The sequence below is a fragment of the Rousettus aegyptiacus genome, unplaced genomic scaffold, assembly GCF_014176215.1.
Source record: "Rousettus aegyptiacus isolate mRouAeg1 unplaced genomic scaffold, mRouAeg1.p scaffold_m13_p_14, whole genome shotgun sequence".
NCBI lineage: Eukaryota > Metazoa > Chordata > Mammalia > Chiroptera > Pteropodidae > Rousettus > Rousettus aegyptiacus.
The window spans coordinates 10,654,590-10,678,297 of record NW_023416289.1 but is presented as its reverse complement, the minus strand read 5'-3'; the positions used below and the strand labels follow the sequence as shown (position 1 = coordinate 10,678,297).

General features: G+C 44.0%; 1 protein-coding gene across 3 annotated transcripts in view; it reads left to right on the top strand.

The window, feature by feature from the left end:
- PMFBP1 (polyamine modulated factor 1 binding protein 1) overlaps positions 1-23,708 on the top strand; it is a 43,247-nt gene that overhangs the window by 15,805 nt on the left and 3,734 nt on the right. For 2 of the 3 annotated variants that reach the window (XM_036231420.1, XM_036231421.1), the window contains 15 exons: positions 6,427-6,597; positions 7,294-7,404; positions 9,740-9,866; positions 10,001-10,158; positions 11,606-11,846; positions 13,964-14,153; positions 14,315-14,468; positions 15,373-15,540; positions 15,814-15,951; positions 18,786-18,950; positions 19,469-19,636; positions 19,939-20,106; positions 20,907-21,010; positions 21,548-21,622; positions 23,115-23,593. In XM_036231420.1, the coding sequence (XP_036087313.1) occupies positions 6,427-6,597; positions 7,294-7,404; positions 9,740-9,866; positions 10,001-10,158; positions 11,606-11,846; positions 13,964-14,153; positions 14,315-14,468; positions 15,373-15,540; positions 15,814-15,951; positions 18,786-18,950; positions 19,469-19,636; positions 19,939-20,106; positions 20,907-21,010; positions 21,548-21,622; positions 23,115-23,532 (2,556 nt within the window). In that variant the 3' untranslated portion in view covers positions 23,533-23,593. Of the gene's footprint in view, positions 1-2,847; positions 3,070-6,426; positions 6,598-7,293; positions 7,405-9,739; positions 9,867-10,000; positions 10,159-11,605; positions 11,847-13,963; positions 14,154-14,314; positions 14,469-15,372; positions 15,541-15,813; positions 15,952-18,785; positions 18,951-19,468; positions 19,637-19,938; positions 20,107-20,906; positions 21,011-21,547; positions 21,623-23,114; positions 23,594-23,708 lie in introns of those variants that run through there. The other variant, XM_036231419.1, reaches the window with a different exon arrangement.

Here is a 23,708-nt window from a genome sequence, read left to right as displayed (position 1 = left end):
CATCTTGAGCAGGTTTTATCAACTTTCCCTCTTTAATTCTTGATCTTTTTGTAACCGAGTAGAGGGAACTAAACAAAATGGCATAATTGGGTGAGAACTCCAGTATTAATGCATGTGGGGTATGCGGTACACATGTGTGCAAGCCGATCATTTCCATTCTATTACCATTGCAACTTAAACACAAAAGACTCTGGGTTCTCTGAGGGTAATTTAAAAAAGACATATGGTTCATTAAATGACCCATCTTTAGAAAAATTAGGTTTTGATAGTATATGCCTTCCTGGCCCTGGCACAGTTGATGAGATTACCAGACATTGACTCTGAAGCAGTGGTCGAGAGTACAGATGGGTGTAATCTTTCAAACTGGAGTTTTAGATCATCTAGACTTAGCTTAAGTATGTTCTAGACATTCATTTCTATTCATGTCCCAGGGTAGTATTTTTTAAACCAGAGAGCAGCTTCCTTATGAAATCCCAAGTAAATTCCCAAGACCAAAGCTGGGGAGCTTAAACCAGTTCAGCCGCGGTACTGCGAGCAGCAGTAACACCATGAGTTCTGAGGAGGTGATGGCCTCCCCTGGCATTTTTTCCTTTGTCTTTAAAGATAAAATGCCAAGGGCTGTCTTGAACAGTGCTGTTGCTTAAGGAGTAACTCCAGGGCTTTATGAGGGGTCTCAAAGAACACGGAATTTTTTTAAAGTGAATATGATGGCCAATGAGAATTTGCTAAAAAGGATTGGATGAGAAAGGAACAGGGAGGGGTTATCCCATGAAATATAATCTGGGGCAAAGCCAGTGAGCATTAAACCGTGGTTTCACAAAGTTAATGCAGGGCTATGTTAAAACTCACTGGTTCACTATAACTGAAACGAGTCCAACCTGGATAAAGTGACTCTGAATTAGTTGGGATTCTATTTGGCTGCATATAACAGAAAACCCCCAAGCAATCGTGGCTTAAATAAGATAGTTTATTTCTATGACATATAAAAGAGGGTCAAAGATAGGTGATCTAGGACTGCTATGGTAACTGCACGTGTTATAAGGTACTTAGAGTCCCGTCTTTCAGCTCCACCATCATCAGCACGAGGCTTACCATTTTCTAGGTGGCTGCTGGAGCTCCAGCCATCACATCCTTGATCTAAATAATCAGGGTGGGGTGGGAGAATGTGGAGAAAAAAGGCACACTCCTTGCTTTTGAGGACACTTTAGAAACTCCACACATCATTTACATTTATATATTATTGACCAGTTAGTCACATGGCTATCTCTAGTTCCTAGGGAGCCTAGGAAATGTAGGGGTTTAGTAAGGCACACTGCTGTCCCAAATAAAGCCAAGGTTCTGTCACTGAAGAGGAGCGGAGCATCGATGTGGCAAGCAGCAGCAGCAGCAGCAGCAGCAGTCACTGACATAGGTCCCAAACCAGGAAAGCGTTAGAAAAATTATCTTAGGCATTCTGCCAAATTCCCCCAATACTTTATTACACAGAAGCATCCAGCTTCTGTCTAAGGTTGGGTTTCCCAACAGCAAACCCTCAAACAAGGAGATGAATATAAGTAGTTAATTCAGGAGGTGACCCCAGGAAGCATAGTCAGAGTGGGGAAGTGAGTCAAAGAAGGGCAGGAAGCTCATTAAAAATAAAAAAAAACTATTAAGAAGATCAATAACTGTGGACAACTGGGGTTCCTTCTGGGAGATGGTATAGAACACACTGCAGAGTGATCAGCCAACCCACCCCGTTCACTGGTCGAGGACTGCACCTGAGAGTATCAACTCCCCAGTACTTGTAACCTGCCTTGTCTTGCTCCTCTGCTTGGGTGGGCTCCTGGGGCCACAGCATCCTCAGTCAGAGCTGAAGATGCTTGTAGTTGGAATGAGTTTAGCATCCAAAGGAATGGTAGGTGCCAAGGGAATACGAGCAGGCCACTGACAGCTTCTGTTATAAACATTTAAATATAAAATATTCCTTTCTTATATAGTAAACAGTCCCTTCCTAAGAAGAATTTCTAAAGGCAGGCAGCAAGTATAATTAGCTCAGACCAATAGAAGACGTTCTATCCAAATTCTACACTGAACTATTTAAACCGAAATTAAGCCTGCCTTGGTGACCCTCCTGCTCTTAACTCCTTCAATACACGTAATTCAAGCCGTATAGTTCAGCGCTCCCCACTACATACACTTGTTTGTTCACTTTAAGTCGTTTCTCCCCGAAATCATAAGCGTTGGTAAACTCCAAGTGAGGACCCTATGTCTTGTAGTGTGTGTCCCCTCAGCACCCATGATACTGCTCATGAGATTCAATAAATATGTCAGTTGGTTGGCTAATTAAGTGATTAGGAAGAAAAAGAATCTAAATAAAGATTGGACAAATCCCAGAGGAACTTTGGGTCATGTTCCCCCATTCTCTCTAGGGAGCTTTGCTGACACAGACCTATGTGCATGAGGTGTTCTGTATTTTCTAAATTAGACCTCTAGAGAATACCTAGGAAAGAAAGAATACTGGCATTTCAAGCCCTTAATAAAATGGAATTATATAAATTTTTTCCTATTAATCAACTAACAAGTCTTTATTGAGTTCTTACTACATGCTAGGCAGATTGGGTAATAGATGTGGTCCCTGCCTTTAGGAAGTTTACCATCTAAATAGGACCATCTTTTTTTATTTCTAATCATTAACATTCTGATATTATATATTGTAGCTTTTACATCTGTGCTGGGCTTATTCTGTATATCTGTGTTTCTTAAGATGAATTAAGATATAAGACTCCTCTGCAGGGGGTCTGATAGCCATATCCTTTCCTCATTAGATGCTTCTATGGGTTCAGTGTGGTTTCATTTATACCCCAACAGGTGATTCTCTATGAGGAGGAAATTGGAAATCATAATGGGAACACAGGGAAGAAGCTCCATTTGGCACAGGAGCAACTCGCCTTGGCCGGGGACAAGATCGCCTCATTAGAAAGGAGCTTAAACCTCTACAGGGATAAATACCAGACTTCCCTGAGCAACATTGAGTTACTGGAGTGCCAAGTGAAGATGTTGGAAGGGGAACTTAGCGGGATTGTCAGTCAGGTAGCATTTAACCTAGAGTCTAGACCACTCAAACCAGGAGCTCCAGCAAGTGGACGTGATCCCAGATGGTCCCCTGTAACAGTCCCCCTCCCCTGGAAACCCAGACCTTCAGCCAGATGTCATTCCTTCCCTTGAATTTGGTAGCCCTCAGCTTTGAACGTCCAGCCTTCGCATCTCCTTTAATGTTATCCCTTAGGAATGGCAAGGCCCTTAATTAATATAAAAATCCACCACTTCAGATCAGGCGGAAAGTGAATTACCAAGTGAGTTCTCAAGTTCTCAAGTCCTTCACATTCTCTTGGGGGTCTTGTGAAGGGCTCTTCTAGCTCACAGCCTCATGACTTCAGGATCAGACAGGATGAGAAAGCCATGAAACAGGGAAAAGAAGAGCCAAAATGCCTGCGTTTGTTTTCTCTTTTTCTTTTAATTGCTTTTTTTTAATTACACAAGTAATACCATGGATATAGGCTCTCTAGACGAAAGTATGGAGATTAAATATGAAAGTCCACCTTCACCCCACTCTCCTCTAGGTGATCACTTGCATAATGTGCTAGGAGTCTTCCCCAGCCTTTTTCTGTACAGTTACATATATAAATAATTAGGATTTTTTTTCCCATAAATGAGTCATTTTATAAATGAGTTTCTCTAACCTGCTTTTTAAATGTATCCTAATTTTTTTAGTCACTACCTTGTATTCTATAGTATGACTATACCATCTACTGACCTGATTGTCTATTACAAACAAGCTGTAAGGAACATTCTCATTTCTGTGGGGTAATTTCCTGAAGTGGGACTGCTGGACCAAAGGGCATGCTTATTTTTAATGTTTGAAGATACTTCTGAATTATATACCAAAAAGGTTTTACCAGTTTACACTTTGACCAATAATAATTAAGGGAGTTTATTTCCCCCACACTGTATATTTTCAATCTTTTTAAGATGTGCTTAACTGATAGATGAAAAAACAAACAAACAAACAGGTTTTCTCATTACAATTTTTATTTCTTTTAATTGCAATAGTTGTGGATCGGCTCCTCCAGAAAGGAGTCTTTGAGACAGATTAGCGTGCAGAACATTTTTAAAGAGAGCTCTGGATACCAAGACCTATGAAAGGAAGGGGACGGAAGCAACAGGATGGGGCAGAGGGAAAAGCTGAGCTGGGATGCGGTGCCAGCGAAGGCCTCAGCCTCCTCCATGGAAGCTCTGGGGCTGGATGGCCCTTCAGAGTGGTCCTAACTGAGGGAGAAAAGAGCTGGCCTTTATACCTCCACGTTGTTCAGTTACTGGATGTGAGCTGTCCCTCGGGAGAAGCATGACCTTGAGCAAAAGTTTTCTTCTGCCCAGGCAATTCCTAGAAAGGGCTGACAGCTGAGGGCTGGGATAGGGCAGCACTCCGGGGGCTCGGGAAGGAACTCCTTCGTTGCTAAAGGGGTTCGGGGGGGCACATCGCAGTGCCTGCCACACTAATGGAGCTCTGAGCACTGTTCATAAACATGTTGGTCATGTGGATTTCTGTTTTATGAATCACCTGTTTACATCCTTAACCTATTTTTATTGGGTCGTTAGCCTTTTTTGTAATCATTCCTAAGAGCTTCATAATATATTACAGGTAATAATGCTTCATTACTTATGTAACAAATATTTCCCCCTCAGTTTTTAGCTTTTTGTTCTATCGATGATACTTTTTACCATACAGATATTTTAAATTTTTATGGGGAACTCTGGATCCTTCTTTATAGATTCTAGGTTTTATGTCTTACCTTAGGAAGGCCTTCTCTACTCCCAAAATTACAAGAGTTTGTATTTCCTTTTAGCACTTTTGTAATTTTGTGTTTTTATGTTTTTATCTTTAGCACATCTGGAAATTTTATTTGCTTGTTTGTTTTGCTTATTTGTTTGTTTATATTTCATGTATACATAATGAGATAAGGCTATCATTTTATATTTATCAAAATGGATCTTCATTTTGTCCTAACTCTACTTATTAAACATCCCACCCTTTTCCTACCGATTTAAAGTGCCGATATAGTGTATTAAGAAAACATTGAAACCTGTAGATATTTTCTTCCTATTAACTTTTCTGTGGTTTATTATTCCTTTGCCCACTTATTCACTAAATTATTTATAAGAACAGTACTTATGTTCTACTTTAGACTTCTGACTAACCCTCCCACAGCTTGCTCATGGGAAGTTTTCATGCTCAGTGAACATAAACTATTTCTAACTTAGTCTGAAAAAACCCAGTTAGGGAAATAAGATTAATAGAGAAAGGACCTATCATCAAAACTAGAACTCTTTGCTCTTTTTTTTAATTATCTGCCTCATTACACCCCACCACTAGTGCAGACCAATAAGCAGGAAGTAACCTTCATGTATGATTTCAGATGATCTAGGAAAAGACACTTGAAAATGGTTCTAGGAAAACAGGATATTCCTAGGATATTGTACCAATTAGGAGTGCCAATTGGTACAATTTCTTTGAAGAATAGATATTGTGTAATATCTATCGCAGTTTTAGATATGTCCTAGCAGTCCTACTGCTATGAATTTAACTTACCAGAAAAGGTACTCAAATATTTATGTGTGAAAATATTCACTTCAGCTTTGTTTTAGGAAAACTTAGAAATAACCTATATTCCCATCAGGAGGAAACTAGATAAATACATTTAAAACCAACACATTAAAAGAACAAGCTAGAAGTACATGTACTAACATGGATAAATTTCTAAGACCTCTTGTTAAGTGAAAAAAATCTATTTTCGTGTTTTAAAAAGACAACATTATGTTCTCTGCATTCTACAGTTTCAATTATATGTATATAAATGTACTGTTAAAGTTCTAGAATGCTTTTATAAATTGTCATTTCTGGAGAATGCAGTGAGTATGGGATTAGAGGTGGCAATCAAAGAGAAATTTAGACTTGCCTGTAATGTTACAACATTGTAGAAAGATAGCATATACATGTGTTACTAGTACAATTTGAAATTAATTTTTAGTAAGATAGATCTACAAGTAACAATATGGAAAATATCCTCAGTAATTGTCAAGTAAAAACACAATGGTTAGAATAGTGTGGATTTCTGGAGAGACACCCAAAAAACTGGTAACAAGGGCTGTGATGGAGGAGGGACCCTGAGTCTTACAGGACCCAGAGGGGGCAAGACTGACACTTCGATGTGTTCTCTCATGAACTGCTTGGACTTTATACCACACATGTACACTTGTTATTTTATTTTGTTAAGAACATATATGAACATAAACTTTTAGAACATAGACCTAGAATTTTTCGTGCCGTAGCATTCTGAAGTTAACTCAGAAATTATGAACAAAACCAACCCTTTTTTTTTAATATCCCAGGAACCTGAGAACAAGGGTGATCATTCCAAGGTGCGTATATACACCTCTCCCTGCATGATTCAAGAGCATCAGGAGACCCTGAAACGGCTGTCTGAAGTATGGCAGAAGGTCTCTGAACAGGATGATCTAATCCAGGAACTTCGAAATAAGCTAGCTTGTAGTAACGCTTTGGTAAGTGCCTTCTTCCAGAAGATTTTTTCTGAGACTCAAAATAAAGCCATGATGAAAGGAAAGAGGAAAAGAGTCACCTAAGGTTATTGCTTTCACCAATACTCCTCAATGTCTTAGACATACTTGCCCCAGCCTTTTGTTCATATTCTCCATGGTATGCATTCCCCCTACTCACACTAAGGTCACAATGTAAAGAGACTTAAAATCTTTTACACAACAACCTACATGCCATTAGTAGGGAAATGGTTAAAGAGATTGAGAAATGGTTAAAGAGATACCCATATTATGGAATAATATGCAGCTAAGAAAAATGGATTAAGCATATCTGTAAGGGCTACATGGAAGAATGCTGTGATACATTGTTGAGAACAAGTCGCAGGGTGTTATGTATAGTTTAGTTTGTTCCACTTTTGTTTTTTAAAGTCTTTGATCATGATCTAGGAGTATATACTGGAAATTGCCAATGGTGTCTCATCCCCTTAGTGGAAGTGAGAGAGAGGAGAATAAATGAAGAGGAAATTTTCACTTCTTATTTTTGATGCTTTATTTGCATATCAATCCCACAGGAAGTGCATGATGAATTATGTAATGCTACAACAAACTAAGGCTGATGAAAGAAAAACCCTGCTAAAATAGTACTGGTAATAAACACATTATATTGATCATGCAGCATAACTGACCTGTGCCTGTTTGCAGGTTCTGGAGCGTGAAGAGGCTTTGATAAAATTACGAGCAGACTTTGCTTCTTATACAGCCACCCACCGACATCCTCCTAGCTCCTCAGAAGACTGTGAAGACATCAAAAAGGTGGGAGAACTTTTGCTTATTTGTGCTTGGGTAGGTCAGGCCGATTTGGGCTTGATTCTGGGTTTTCCTGCTTCTTTTCAATTTTATATTATGCTTTATACTTATTTTATATTTGTGTGACTTTGGTTGGCCCTGCCACAAGGATACTGAATGTAATATATGCCAAGCCCCAGTGAGTGTGTCTGGCAGCATTAGATTTTGGAATCGTGCCTGTCTCTTAACGCACTTCCAACAGTACATCCAAACGAGACAGAGACTCCTAGATTCAGAAGGACCATTCCAGCCTTCTAGTTTCTGGTTGCAGTTGATAAGTAGCACATTGGGGGAAGATTATTAATTCAAATTCATTCTTTTTTTTTTTTTTTGAAAACTCAATATTTTCAAAATTCAAAGCTATCTCAAAAGTTTATTCTAGTAATGAATAAGCATTTAAACCATGCAAACAAGTAGCAAGATGACCAACCGACAGTCAAAACTAGGTCTGGGCCCGTCCTAGGTAAGCCATGCATGAACATGAGGTCCAAGGCAAAGCCAGCGACATGAGGCCGTGCTGTGGATAGGTGAGGGCAGCCTGCTGATTTCAAAACTGGGGCAGAGAGCGTAGACAACACATATAAGCTCCCCAAGGGGTCCTCTAGTGAGGAAGTGGGAACTCCAGGACTTTCTGATCTCAGAAAGTCTGAATGAATGAGGGATCAGTACTGAACTCTGGGGTTCCACCTTGGACAGCTGTCAGTATTTATTTTAAAGGTCAGTTCCCTGTGATTCACATCTCGATCTATAGCAAGATCTCATAGCACTTTATTTTTTTCTGAAAAATGTCTTCATTTCTCCCTTCCTCTTTCATTTTTTTCTAGTGGTAAAAAACCCATGACATTAAATTTATCATCTTAACCACTTGTAAGTGTACAGGTCAGCCGCATTAAGTACATTCATGTTGTGCGACAGATCTCCAGAACTGTTTCATCTTGCAAAACTGAAACTTTATATCCACTAAACACTAATTCCTCTTTTACACTCCATTTCTTAAAGTAATACAGACTTTCCCACTTTCCGAAGAAACAGAATATACCTTCCCCCATCGTTTTATATATCCTCTCTAAAGCCTTCCTGGTCCCTGCACATTCTGTTAGGAATGGAAGCATCCACATTGCAGCTGATGCCGGCCATCCTCTCCCCACTCCGCTGGCCTGGCACAGACGGGGCCTGCGAGCCCCTGTGGTCCCTACACCGGGTCATACGGTGACTGCTCTGTATGTCTCCAGCTGTCCCCTGTCTTCATGCTGCATCCCTCCCTCATTGTCAACTCCGAAATCACATAACTATCTGCTCCCAGCCTCCCCCGATGCCCAGACAATTAATTGTCCCTTCTTGGCCACACGTATATGTTCCTGCCATCTCTTGGTTACAGCCCGTTCCCCTCCCCTTCAGGGTAGAAGACAAAATTCTTCCTGAGGGACTGCAAGCCCCGCGTGACGCGACTGCTCTTCAGTTTCCCCACCTCATCTCTACCTACTCTCCCCATTGCTTGCTCCACTGTAACCACATGGCCTCCTTTGTGCTCCTTCCCTAGAGCCTTGTCGCTGGCTAGTCCGCCTGTCTGCAAAGCTCTTCCCTCAGATGTCTACAGCGTGGCTCCCGCTGTCACGCCCAGCGACTCCCTGCACAGAGACCACCTTCTCAGGGAGGCCAGCTGATCCATCCTACTTAATAGTCAACCCCACACCCCCGCCCCACCCCCTCACCTCCATTCCATTTTGCTGTTCTGTTTCATCCATAGACTTTAACGACTTTTAACATTTTCTGTAAGTCGCTTATTATGCTCTTTGTCTGTCTCACCCCACCAGAAGGTCAGGTCCATGGGGGCAAGGATTTGTGTCCGGTTGTTTGTAGCACCCGGCACGGTGCCAGGCACATAGCAGGTGCTCCATCAATGACCTTGATTCTTGCAGGCAGGAAGAAGTGGCTTCTTTTGTGCACATTCCACATGAGTGTGAGAAATCTGCCACATTCTTTTTTTTTTTTTAATTCTTTATTTTTTAAATTGAGGTGTAATTGACAGACCACAAAATTCACCATTTAAAGTGCACAATGAGCAACTTTTAATGTATTCACAGAGTTGGGCAACATCACCAGTAATTCCAGAATGTGTTCATCACTCCAAAAAGAAACCCGTATCCATGAGCTGCCACTCCCCCATCCTTCCTCCTCCAACCCTGGCGATCACTTCTCTGCCTCCTACCCTACAGATTTGCCTGTTCTGGACATTCGACAGTTTAGAAAACATTCTTCCCTTCTGTTCTCATCCTGCCCTGTTCTTCTTCCACCTGCCTAGATCCTGAAGCACTTGCAGGAGCAGAAAGACAGCCAGTGCCTGCATGTGGAAGAGTACCAGAACCTTGTGAAGGACTTGCGCACGGAGCTAGAAGCCGTGTCAGAACAAAAGAAAAACATCATGAAGGGTAAGCCATGGGCGGCTGGGCTGGGCTGCGGCGGGGAGCGGGGCGGGGAGGGGGGCGGGGTGGGGGGGTGGGTCGGGGGAAGGAAGCCAAGACCCACCTCTGAGCAAGATGCACTCTGTCTCATCCCGCTGTAGACATGATGAAGCTGGAGCTGGATCTGCACGGGCTGCGTGAGGAGACGTCAGCCCACATAGAGAGGAAGGATAAGGAGGTGATCATCCTGCAGCGGAGGCTGCAGGAGCTGCAGATGCAGTTCAGCGAAACCCAAAAGCTTGGTTTGAAGAAAGACACGGTAAGGCAAGGAGCTCTCTGGATGGAACCGCCAGCCGGGCAGGTTTAAGGCAGGACTTTGGCCAGAGCGAGCGGATCCGGCAGTTCTGCACCCAATGCGATGGCCTGGGGAGCATCGACATGTGCGCCACGCGCGGGACTGTGAGCTCGGCAGGCCGAGAGACGATTCTGAGCGCTTCTTCGGTATTTTTTGGAGCACGTAATAAATAAATAAATGGAATAGCGTTATCCGGGGACCTTAATAGATATGTTAACTCTATAAAAAAGAGGTTCTTCCCCAGCCCTGCGAGGTAAAGAGTTTAGGACACATTTGCATTGTTCCCTTATGCTTTTGTCCCTGTTTGATAGTGGGAAGAAACACTATAAAATAACACGTAGCCTTATTAAAGAGAACGAAGTAAATTTCAATTTTAAAAATTACAGCTATCTTAGAATATGCAAATCAGGCAGTTTGAAAATATTAATGGAGCCATGCCCTAGAAGATCTGTAGGTAGTTGCCAACATAAATCAAGATCCTGGAAAAGCCTGGGAATGAAACCAAAAATGGAAAAGTTGTGAAACACGCAAGCTATTGCAGTCAGTACTATCCAACTCTAAACCTTTATCAGGGCTCGTAGAAGTAATCCAGTTGACCGGTCCATTCACACCTTCTATTTCAAGGCACAGAGGTGATCTACCAGTCAAAGTGGAGGCTTTCTGAGGTATGACAACAAGAAGCAGCTTTAAGTCATTCATATATTCATCCAACAAATATTTTTGAGCTCCTATGATATGCCAAGCACTGTTCTAGACACTAAGAATATAATAAAACATGCAACATCCCTACTCTCGTGGAGCTTATATTCTAGTGGGAGAGACAGACAATAAACAAATAACAAAGTGAGTAGGTAACACAATGTCAGAAACTGATAAATGCCTAACACAGCTTGGTGGCTGTTTTATACAGGTTGGTCAAGAAAGGCCTCTTTGACAAGGTGACATTTGAGAATAGATTTGAATGAAATGAAGGAGCCATCCAGGCAAAGGGCTTGAAAAAGAGTATTCCAGGCAGAGGGGACAGCAAGGGCAAAAGCCTTCAAGTGGGAGTCTGCTTGGAGTGTCCCAGGAGACCAACTGAAGCAGAGAGGGGTGGGGGTGCCAAGAGGAGAGGTCGGCCTAGTAGCCACGGACCAGGTCATGAGCACCCTGGGAGGCCTTTTTCTAAGTGAGGTGGAGTGGAGAGTTTTGAGCAGAGGTATAACGAGATCTGACCTGTATTTTCAGAACCTCCCCTCTGGCTGCTGCAGTGAGAATAGCATGAGGGTGGGCAGGGAGCCAAGGTAAGAGACTTTTGCAATATCCAGGCAAGAGAAGATGGTGGCTGGAAGAGGGCTCAAGACAATCTCTAACTGACTTTGCCCTGCCGCTGTTCAGACCTTCATTAGCAATAACACTTTGCTTTCCTCAGCTCCTCCAAGAGAAAGATGAAATGCTGCACGAGCTAGAGAAGGAACTGACACGGGTTCAGACAGCCCTCATGAAAAAAGAGATGGAGCTGGAGAAGCAGCAACTAATGACAACAGAACGCGAATTCGCCATCCAGGAGGCAAAGCAGGATAACTGCAAGGTGGAGTGTGAGGCCCTGCGAGCTGAGGTTCAGAAGCTAAAGGACTCTCTCGAAGATGTCCAGCAGCAGAAGAAGCTGGCTGGTGAGGCCCCAGCAAGCACTGTCCCCGCCACACTTCCAACACGTGGGGCTGGAGCAGCCCCTTTCTCTCTCCACATGGCCGCGTTCCTCTGCCTCTCCACTTTCTCACTCCCAGCCTCCTCGTGATCTCATCTCACATCCTGCAGCAGTACTGACCGCCTTCTTGAAGTCTTTCACTCAGTCTCAACCTCACCTTCTTTCTGGAACCTTCACCGCAAAGCAGGTTTGGGAAAGTGAACTGAGCCCTGTTTCCTCAGCAGTTCAGATGAAGGTCCTCTCCTTCCTCGCCACGGGGAGGACGGGACCCTGCACTTCAGTTCTTTGCACCACACCCCCTTCCACCTTCTCCAGAACCATTGTCACACAGTTCACCTCTTCCTTCCCTGGTTTTTAACACTCTCTCTCCTTATTTATTTGTGTGTTTGTTTGCTTATTTGTTTATTTTTGGCCTCCAAACATTCTCTTCTGCACATTTTGTACAGGGGCATCCCTGTCCCTCTGCTAAATACTACCTTTTTCAGAGGTCACCAAAAACTTCTTGTCTTGGACATGAGGGTTCTTTCTACTGGGGTGACGAAAATGTTCTGGAGTTAGATATTGGTGATGGTTGCACACCTTTGTGAGTATGCCAAAGACCACTGAAAGGTACACTTTAAAAGGGTGAATTTTATGTTATGGGAGTGACACAAATTTGGAGGGAAAAAAAAAGTGCCAAACCCTGGCTTCCTTCCTCACCCTCCTTTAACTCTCCGCGTGTGTCTATGCAGTTGGCCCCCGACCTCAAGTGTTTCTTAGCTTTGGAGACATGACGAGTTTCTTGTTCTTCCACAGATCTCACCATTGTTTCCTCTTTTCCCTCCTGCTCCGACAGTGGTCACTCATCCACAAGGCTCTGCCCGCCTTTCCTCCTTTCCCTCTGCACTCATTCTTTGGTGAGCTCCTCTCCTCCTCGTAGCTGCATTTCCCTGCAGGTGATGCCAAAGCTTAGAGCCTCAGCCCTGGTTTCACACCTGTGGTCAGTCTTGTCTTAGAGACTAGCTCCACGTGGGCAACCCACTTTCCTCTAACACAACATTCCCAAAACTGAACCTATTCTCTTCCTTGATTCAAAAAAAAAAGTACTTCCTTCTTCCAAGGTGCATAAATATTTCCGTAATGACACTATCTTTCTTCCAGTACCTAAGGCTGAAAAAAAATGGAGAAGAGAGTGATGTTTATAGTAGAAACAATACTAGAAACTGTAGGCTATGGAGATATATTTATAGTAGAGAAACTCCAGTAAGCAACTTATTTGAGTATTTTCCCCTTCATACCCAGTGAAGGCAAGGACATGGGCTAAAAGGATATTGTAGGAAGTCTTTCTGCATTCTAATCCATTCCAATTTTCCTAAAGCCCTCTTTCCTTTATGTCAGGTCCTTGTTCAAGAAACCACAAAATCAAGTCTAAATATTTCTCTTAGACTTTCAGAGTCCTTCAAAGCCATATCCAGTCCATGCATTTACTGAGCTCTGTCTCCCAGAACTCCTACTCAGTTTTCTTTCTACCCAGACCTTAAACTGGCCTCTTCCCATCCGCTTCTCACATGCCTTCCCCATTCCCTACAGCAAGCATTCACTCTAACAGTTCCCCCTGCCTGGAATTCCTTTACTTATTCTGAGGCCCAGCTCAGCCTCTGTTCCTCTGTAACTCCATCTCCAGCTGCTTCTTATTCGCATTGATCTTTCTTCATGTGAGTTCACAGTCATTGCGAGTTTAACATTACAGTGGTCTCTATATAAGGTGAGCCAGTTATGGCTCCCTCACTAGATCTCCATGAGAGCCAGGATATGTCCCTCATGACAGAATGAATCTCCTAAGAGATACTGGAGAGATGTGTACCAATGTGTTGTTTAATTTTAGTCAACGAGTCCACAGCTAGAAGGCAGTGGAAGATAGATAATTTAACATAGTTCCTTAGGAGTCATAATGAAATGGAGAGACATGAGGACAGATTGGGAACTGAAGTAGGTCACAAAAGGAAGGAACAACGTTTTGACTGGTCTGATTCGAGTCTGATCTTCACACATATTCCCTTCTCACATGGACATGCCACTGGCTTGTCTCCTTGTCTTCTGCAGCTCAGAAAGCAGTCCAGTTTAAAGAAGAGGCTGTTTTGGCAAAAAGTAACCTGGAGGAGTCCCAGAAGAAACTGCAGAGCATCCTTTTCCAGGAGAAGCAGCAGGCAGACACCATCCAGGAGCTGCAGAGGGAGCTTCAGAAGCTGCAGAAGGAGTCCTTGATGGCCGAAGAGGAGCTTATACCCAACAGGTACCACAGGGTCAGCTCCCGAGAGAGGCCCTGTCCCCTGCGAGCTGGTCAGAAGACTGGGCGGCTGCCCAGGAGCGAGATATCAAACCCCACGTGGCTGGCTCGCAGTCACCGACACAGACACCAAAGTCCGTCCTCCTGCTGTTGCCATTTTGCTTTAGGAAACGGATGGAGGAGCTGACATCAGAACTCTCTGAGGCCCTGAGGAAGCTTGAAAATTCAGAAAAGGAAAAGAGGCAGCTTCAAAAGACAGTGTCTGAGCAGGAGATGAAACTGAATGACCTGCTAGATCATCAAAAACGCATCCAACACCAGGTATGAAGGGCAAGTAGGCAGCCAGCTCAAGCATTTGTTCTGCTTAACATTAAATATATTGGCCTTTATTTGAGGCAATGACACCACCAATACATTGCAAACTAATTGTCCACAATTTGTGTTAGAATTTGTGCTGAAGCCAGCCAGTCAGCTCCAGTTTCTGTTACTGGACTCGGAGAGTTCACAGCTTGGAGTGTACCATTCAAGAGCCAGACGTGGTCTTCATTAGGTGGTTTTGTTTACTTGTAGCAAGCAAAGGAGAAGGAATTCACATTCAAAGCTCTGTCTCCCCAAAGGAGGCTTAGCCTTTGCTATTTAATTACATGTCGATTTCTTCTTTGCAGTTGGCTACCCTTTTCTTGTTTATAGCTATATCTGCAAACTCTGCTACATTTTAACATCAGGAGTTGCATTTAGTATGAACAGCCCAGACCTCCAAATCCTTGTCCCATCTAACATTGCCATGACCGATCGTAAGCATCTTCAAGGGCTAAGCTTAAAAATAGTCAAAGGACAATGTTTTTTTTCTGGGATTCAAAAGCTATCCTTGCTGGTTAAAGTCTTTGATGTATTATTTTTGTGTGCTTTTCTAAGATTTTTTAAACTTTATGCAAAGCTGTTTTCTTTGGAAGAGAAGATTGATGCTATAGGCATGAGATCCATAAAAAAAATAAGTTGGTATATCTAATTGAACAAAGTAAAAATATTGCTGAAATCAGAGGGAGTTTTTTTTTTTTATCACACATGCTAAATAACCAAGGAGTTGTTCTCATATTTATTTTAGCCATTCTCTGTGTACGGTTATCTGAAATTTTTTGTTTTTCAAAAAAAAATACACACACACACACACACACACACACACACAGTTTGAGATTGTCTTTCAGTCCAGTCTTCATTTTCTTAGCTCAGGGAACAAGCCTCCACCAAAACCTCTCTAGAAGAGGAGTTTAAGGAGGTCTCAAGGTTACTGGAGGAAAAACGGGAGCAGCTGAAAAAGAGCAAAGAACAGGAGAAGTTCCTGGAGCAAGAGATTGAGTCATTCCGACAGGAAGAAAGAAAGAAAGAAAAGATGGTGAGAAGGGGAATCTGGGAAGAGTCAGGGTCGTGAACACAGGGCCAGACATGAGCCCAGCCAGGCCTGGCAGAATGCAGAAGCTGTGGGCACTCAGACCTCGGGAGAAGAGGGAGAGAAGGTGAGAAAGGCAAGGGGGGAGGAGAGAGGAGGTCTGAGGTGCCGCAGGGTTCAGGATGGAGCTATGCGTGAGGGAAGGAGGAGTGGACTTCTATCAGAGTCTGTGGATAACTCTTCTTTTCTGTTTTTTTTTTTTTTTTAATTGTGGAGCAGACAAAAGAGACTTTTCGAAATTTGGAGGAAGAAAATGAGACTCTCAAAGCGCAGTTTAAGCAATGTTCTGCACAACTGGATTCCTATCTCAGCCAACAGAGCACCTCCCAGAAAGTCATCCAAGAGCTGAATAATGAGGTGAGTACACAGAAACCCCGAAGAGGCGAGAAACTAGAACCGGGTTCCTTGACTTGAAGTCAGCACCTAGCTCTCCTCCACCACAGAAATGCAAGTAACCACTGGGCTGTGAGCATCCTGTGGTGCTTGAAGCCCCACAGGACTCTTCGAGTGCCCAGTTGCTCAGCTAGAGGAATGTTTCTTCCACACGTGGAAGGTCTTATTTTTAAAAAATCTAGTGGAGCTCTCAAACTATCTGGGCTTTGGCAACAAGTCCTCCAATGTTGCATTTGAGACCAGAGTTGATTGAACCCATTGTTTGGGGCAGTTTGCTAGAGAACATTTCCAAAAATAATACCAAAGCAAAGAAAGGGGGTGGAGGGGGAGATGGTTATTTTTTATTGCACAGATAAAAATGACAGAAAGGAGAAATGGCATCCAACACATAGGAGGCACCGTGCTTGAGTTCGGCCCCCATTTATTGACCGTCTACTTAAATCCTTTACATGCCTTCCATCTGCTTTACTCCCAAAAAAGATTTATTAAAAGTGTATTTTAAAAAGAGATGGGCCACACTAAAGAAGGCTTCAGCCCTGTGGAATTTGAGAGATAAACAGATAAAAGATAGAGTGCACTCCAAGGGAGGAGCAGGTCCTCAGCAAAGAGGGATATACCCTTTGTAACATACATTCTTATTTCATTTTTCTTGCCTATTGCTTTGGACAGTACCTACAGTATGGTGTTCAACAGTGGCATCATTTTCTTGCTTTTAACATTAATGGAATCCATCTATTTCAGTGATGTTCCCTGTAATGTGGTGAATAAAATTAATTATCCTAATTTCAGCCCACCTTTGCATTCCTAGTTTAAGTCCTGACTATGTAGCATGGATTGCTCTTTTAACACAATCCTTAGAATGTTCTAAGAAGTGAAATAAGGTGAGTATGACTGGAGTGTAGTAATCAAGAAGGATGTTGGTATAGGATGATATTGTGGCTTGTTATAAGAAATTTTGGGTTTTATTCTAAAAGCAATTGATAGAGGTAATTTGATCTGATTTAAGTTTTAAAATATAACTCTGAGTAATGTGTGGAAATAAATTGGGGAGGGAGGTAGGTGTAGAAGTGAGGAAGACAGGAGGCTATTACTATCCAAGTTAAAGGGGTATCAGTGAAGACAGAAGTTATCAAATTCAGGATGTGTTTTGGCAGTATAACTGACCAGACTAACTGATGGAATGAATGTGAGAGAAAGTGGGGAATCAAAGATTACTTAGTGAAACTCACCTCTAAAACCATCTAGACCTAATGCTTTTGGCAAGGAGAGAGTAGATCTTTATGAGAACTTTTATTCAGACTCCTTGATTCTATCATTTACATATGTCCGTATGATTTTTTTAAATATCTTTCTCTAAGCTAACCCATTCATGTTAAAGAAATTTAAGATAAAGCTTCCATTTTAGCTTCTAGCATCACTGTGATTTTTTTCACCACTCTTAGTTTTAGTATCTCACCTCGATGGTGACATTTCTTGATTTGGCCACCAATTATCAAGAGCTTCCTCGGGTGAATCGTATTTTCTCTAGTGACTCCCCTGTTTTACTGAGCAGACCCAGTTTATGCAATATTTTTCAGAAGTCTCCAGAAACAATGCACTTTTATTTCCAGAAAACCAAATTTTTCTATCTTTAAGATTAGTTTCAGCCCCTGGGCATGTAAATATAGGGTCAGAAATAGTCTAACACTTCACATCTCACTAATTCCTAAGGTCAAAGATACACAAAATTCCATTTAGAAAAATAAACATCAAGCACTGAGCAGTTACTGAAGAAAGCCCAAAAAAATGTGTGTATGCATGTATGGCCACGTGGAGAATGCAGGTGTACTAGAATACCAAAAAACAGAAATTAGGTGTAAGAATTTCTAAGGTCTTCCTCCCTCCAGACTTAGAAGTAGTTATCTGTCCTATCTTAAACTATATAATAAGATAGCTAATTACTTAGTATATTCATGATTATCGCTCACAGCTACAAAGTGATTTGTACCTTACAAAGCCCTTTTTACATACATAATCTCATTTGAGCATCACATAAATTTTGTGAAACAGTTGAAAGTATCTCAATTTGCAGAAGAGGAAACAGACTTAGAGAAATTCAGGAGATGACAGAACCAGGATCTCAACACGTCTTCTAAGTCCAGATGGCAATTCCTCTTAGCTATCATGAATCTTCATTACTAAGTTTAAGACACAGACTTCAGTTTTTAAACACACTTTTGCCAGAACTATGTATTCAATTCCAAATATTGCCCAATGCAATATTTCACTCAGTCTAAAAAAAAAAAAAATCGCTTAGCATTTCTTGAGCACCTATTATGTGCCATGCACTGAGCTATAGGTAATAGGGTACAGCAATGAAGAGAGCACGGACAGCCCTGCTTTCATTCGTGCATCAAGTCTGGTGAATTCTGTCAGGAACAAAGTGAGTCATGATGCACACAATTGAAACGCTTCATCACATCTCCCATCCTAGAATTGGATTCCAGATCTTTATCAAAGGCTGCAGTCTGTGAAAGGGACTTTTCATGTACTTGACACATCACAGCCCAGTACCTCCGGGCCTCCTTGTATTTGGGGGACATGCTAACTAGAAAGGTAACTGTGGGGAGAGGGGTGCAGAAGAGCCTGGAAAGGTATCTCTTCCTTTTGCAACAATGAGGTGAAGATGGGGCATTATCACATACTGCTCTGTAGGTTAGTGCAAAGAGAATAGAGCCCAGCGATTGTCCATTTCCTGTGGACACAGAGAATGCCTTTATAGCCAGGAACCTTGACAGTGATATTCCTCTTCCCTAAAGACAGCCCAACAGAAGGAGGCTTTAGCGAGTCTGCAGGCCCAGCTAAACAAGGCTGTGCAGAAAGAGAAGCAATATCTCCAGTCCATGGTCAGTAAAGAAACCTATGAGGAACTAGCCCGGAAGTCAGCTGCCTGCCAGGACGACCTGACACAAGCCCTCGAGAAGGTGGGCCAGGGCTGTTTGGGGGCAAAGAAATGTCCTAGCAGCATGAGAGGAATAGGAATCAATTTCCTGCACTGCTGGCCGTCACCAAGGCCATGTGCAAACCCTTGCATGAGCTGTGATGTCTGTCCAGAAAAGGCCTGCTTCCTCTTAGGGTTTGGGGAGGAGGGAGGCCAAGATGGAGGCCAAGTCTAATGGGTCTTTCTGCCCATGGGTGATCTGGGGCAAGGTTGTCCCCAAACCTGGATTAGCAGGGAAATTCATGCCCCATCCCTGTGCTGATCATGTCTGGCTTATCAAGTCATAGGACTGGAAAGAAAGAGACAGGAGGGAATGTCAGGATGCAGAAAACCAACCACTGTCATTTCCCACCCCTCTTTGGGAGACTAGGAAGGTGACAGGTGTCTGCACCACTCTGGGCAGAGGACAGGGAGGGACTGGAGCCCTTCCCCATTTAGGGCTCAGCAGAGAAGGCCAAAGGGCTCTGACAGCCACTCTCATCCCCTTGTCTTTACCGGAAGCTCAATCACGCGACCTCAGAGACCAAGAGCCTGCAACGAAGCTTGACACAGGCCCAAGACAGAAAAGTTCATCTGGAAGATGAAATCATGGCTTATGAGGAGAGGATGAAAAAGCTCAACATGGAATTAAAAAAACTCCAGGGTTTCCACCAGCAGAGTGAGCTAGAGGTGAGGAGCAGCCTAGGGCTCAAGCTGCCTTCCAGTTCTGGATCTCCAAGGTCACCTCTTGCACCCAGAACAATTTAGCACCCTTTGACTAATGGGTTCCCTCTTTTTGCTTGGCCCTCTAAGCTTCAGGCTGAGGTGGCAACAATCAGAACAGAGGCGCCCTCTGCTGGTCGCTAGAAATAACATACCCCCTATTGAGCATCCCAAAGCCAACCAAGAAAGGGCCCTGTGGCCTTGCCATGGGTCCTTTGGGGTCAGGACAGGAAGCTGGGGTCTCCTCCTCACTTTGTGCTTTTGAGCAGGTACACGCCTTCGACCAAAAGCTGGAGGAAATGAGCAACCAAGTGCTGCAGTGGCAGAAGCAGCACCAGAGTGACCTCAAGATGCTGGCCGCTAAAGAAGAGCAGCTCAGGGCGTTCCAGGAGGAAATGAACGCCCTGAAAGAGAACCTTCTTGCCGATGAGAAGGACGTAGGTGCTCCTCTGTTTCGGGTCACTTCCTCCCAGCCTCTCCTAGCCCAACATACAGCCCCCCTGGATCCAGACAGCCGTTGGTGGGGGCAGAGGTGCCTGGGAGCAAGGAAAGGACACCCGCTCTATTCAGTACAAAGCAGAGTCTGGGTGCTCTAGGTTCACAGCGTCGGTCTCAACCCAACCATCTTCCTGTGGCTTTGTTGCTAGAGATATCAAGCAGAACAAGGCCCCATTGCAGAGGAGAGAGAGTGGCTTCTCCCTGTCGAGTACGCCAGCCACCCCTGACCTAGATAATACCCCGGACAGTCAGTCCCGCTCTAGAGCTCATCCTGACACTTCCACTTTCCCCACTGCAGAGTCGGCTAAGAGAACTTTGAGCCTGCCCCATGCCAGCTCCCAGGGAGCCCCAGGGCCTTTTCTCCAATTAGAAGAAAAAGGCATCCTTTCCTCAAGATATTTTTTTCTTCTATCTGTTAAAAAATTGGCTTCACATGTTGCTTATTTAGAACAAGCCGCCTGAATGCCTTTGGCCTGAAAATCATCAGTATCAGTGTACAAATCTACTTTGTCTCTACTATAAACCGCGCCTGCTCAGGGGTGTCACCTCCGTGTGGGTGCAGCCTGCACTGCTGGAGGTAGCATCTTGCTGTGGCAATTCCAACTCAGGCCTTGGAGTTAGACCACAGAGTCAGTGTTTCTTCTCCTAGGAAGAGAGAAGGGGGCTGCTTTGGGCATAGGTAGGTGAAGGGGGTCTATGCTCTCACCTCTTACTATCTTGTTTCCTCCTTGCACCAAAGCCTTGCTGCCTGCCCCAGCGGTCAGTGCCCAAAGACACCTGTAGGATGCACCGAGAGAGTGATCAGCTTATGACCAACATTGAGCAATGGGCAAAAGAGCAAAAGTAAGTAAGGAACTAAAATCAAAGGCATGGTCCCAAGGCCTGGGCTGAACGGGAGACCTACACGTGTGGTAAAGAGTAGTGTCATATGCACACACACACACACACACACACACACACACACACACACTGCCCTCCTGGGAAGCTGATCCCGTCTCAGCACACACCCAAGGGTTGTGGATAGATGGAAAGGTCACTTTCAGACAGGTTCAGAAGGCCCTGCTGACAGGATGGTAACAGCTCCACAATAGATGCTTCACCGAGGGTCAGATTTCCTCTTCTCAACCTGGGGTCCAGCTTCAGTACCTGGACCCCTTGAATTCACCCAGAATCACAGTGGTTTTTGCACAGGAATTGATTATGGAGCATCCTCTTAATTGCCAGGTGCCACAAAGTCTCCAGCTCTGGGGACTGGGGGATGAGCAGAGGTCTGGGGCCCAGCAAAAGCCTTACAGAGAACACCCGATGCCCCATTCAGCCAACTTACAGTCTTTCTCACGGGAGTCCGTAAACTTTTTTCTCCTGTGGATTTTATTACAGGGTCGCCAATGAGAAACTAGGAAACAAGCTCCGTGAACAGGTCAAATATATCGCCAAGCTGACAGGTGAAAAAGAGTAAGTCACCCCACAGCACCCAGGCTGCTGCTTGGGCCTTAAGTGGAAGGGTTAGCCAGGGGCCAGGGCTGGCTTCATCCCCACTGATGTAGGTGAGCCCCCGGGAAAGACCTGGGCTTTTGAAAGACCCCAAGTCCTATCTGCATCTGTGTGACCTGTGGGATGTCGAAGACATTGGGGATGCTGACAGGAGTGGACCAGAGAAAATGGCAGAGAGCCGGGGAGTTGAGGGCATGACAAGGGTCCCACCTGTACGCCCAATGGCACATGGCGTGTGGCAGTGACGTGAAGGGACACAAGGGAAGGGGTGTCTTCAAGTCCAGTCAGGTCTCTACAGAGTAAAAGGGCTAAGTACCTGCCCAGAGAAGAAGTTGAGAATGGATTCTTTACTGGATATCCTTTAGAGAAAAAAAAAAAAAAAAAACACATGAAATTTTTTACTAAGACAAAAACATTTTCTGAAAGGGTTTAAAAGAAAAATTGTTAGACTCTGAAGGTAACAGAGAACGTCAGGCTTTTTCTTATATTGTGGCAAGTTCCTGTTTCACAAAGGACTCATTCTGGAGTGGGCTTGAGACTATTCGAAGGAAAACCATCTTTGAATAATAATACCTCCACTAATATTTATTATGTACCCATGTGAGGCACTGTTCTAAATGCTTTACAGGTATTAACTTATTTAACCTTCATAAGACCTCATGAGTTGGGTACAGTTATAATCCCCATTTATGGAGAAGGAAAGAGGGACTCAGAGGCTAAATAACTTGCCTGCAATCTCACAACCCGTAAGCGGCAGAGGCAGAATTCCAGCCCAAGAAGCTCCAGAGTCCACTGTCATCACTGCCCTCAACATTAGTTTAGTGGAAATACGGCCCCTAATATGAATAGCTGCCATCTATTGAGCCACAGGAGATAATGCTAAGTCACCTTTGCCCACACCTACATCACAGCCACCATTTCCTCATCTGTGAAATGGGGATAAGTTACTAGGCCAAGCCCTCAACAGCTGGGATGACAGTGCCCCCAACCTTTCAGCAAAGGGATGAGAAAGGACTTGGGCTTTGGCGTCAGAACCAGGGAGGAGTGTTCCCAAGGCGCAGCCATGAAAAATCGGGGACATGAGATCAGAGTCGTTTGTGACAGCCGCTGGCCCTTGCAATTAAACTTCTATCATTTGTCAAACTGGATCTTTATATGACAGATCAGACTCAATTGCTCCATCTAACAGATAAGAAAACAGGGCCAGAGCTGATATGACCCAGTAGTCAGGAGTACTGATTTTGGGTCCCCCCCCCCCAACCCCAGGCCTGAGTTTCTTCCAGGGGACACACATAGGCCTCCATTTCCACAGAACATCTGTGAGAGCAAGCTCTGGGAGGAACCGGATGTCCACAGCCCTCCTTCCTGTGCTGCCTTGATCTGTCCTTTATGGTGGGAACCCAAGAACAGAAGCAGGCCAAATACCCACCTGTCCTTCCCTCTTCTCCCCCAGCCAACTCCACAATGTAATGGTCCATCTGCAGCAGGAAAACAAGAAGCTGAAGACCGAGATAGAGGAGAAGAGGCTGAAAGCCGGGCACCCAAAGTTATGCACCAAAGCCCTGATCTCAAGCAAAACAGAGCCCACACAAAGGGGGAAATTGTGTGGCACCTTGGGCTGGAGGGGCCTGACCCAGGACATAAACCAAAGACCGGATATCACCAAGTTCGTTGGGATGCCCCACTGCTCAGGTATGTCCACCATTTGTCTTTTGCTACTTCCTATGTTGTTGTATTTCTCAGTCTCATGGGTTGAAAAAATAACAGCCCAATATTATTTTTCAAGAGGTCACTGGATTGAGAATTCAAACAGGGAAAAGCTCTTTTGCTTAAGTGCTCTGGACCAGCGAGAACTGTTTCCTTGTCTGTAGACAAGGTTTGTTGTTCTGATCTAAGAATCTGTGCTAATGCCTGAGCGTCTCATGTCTCAGATCTGTCCTCTACCCTGACCAGTCCCTTTTGGAAATTGTGGGACAACCGGGGAATAGGCAGAACAGGCAACTTCCTTCTGTAATATGTTCTGGAAACCCCAAAAGAGCGCCCCTTG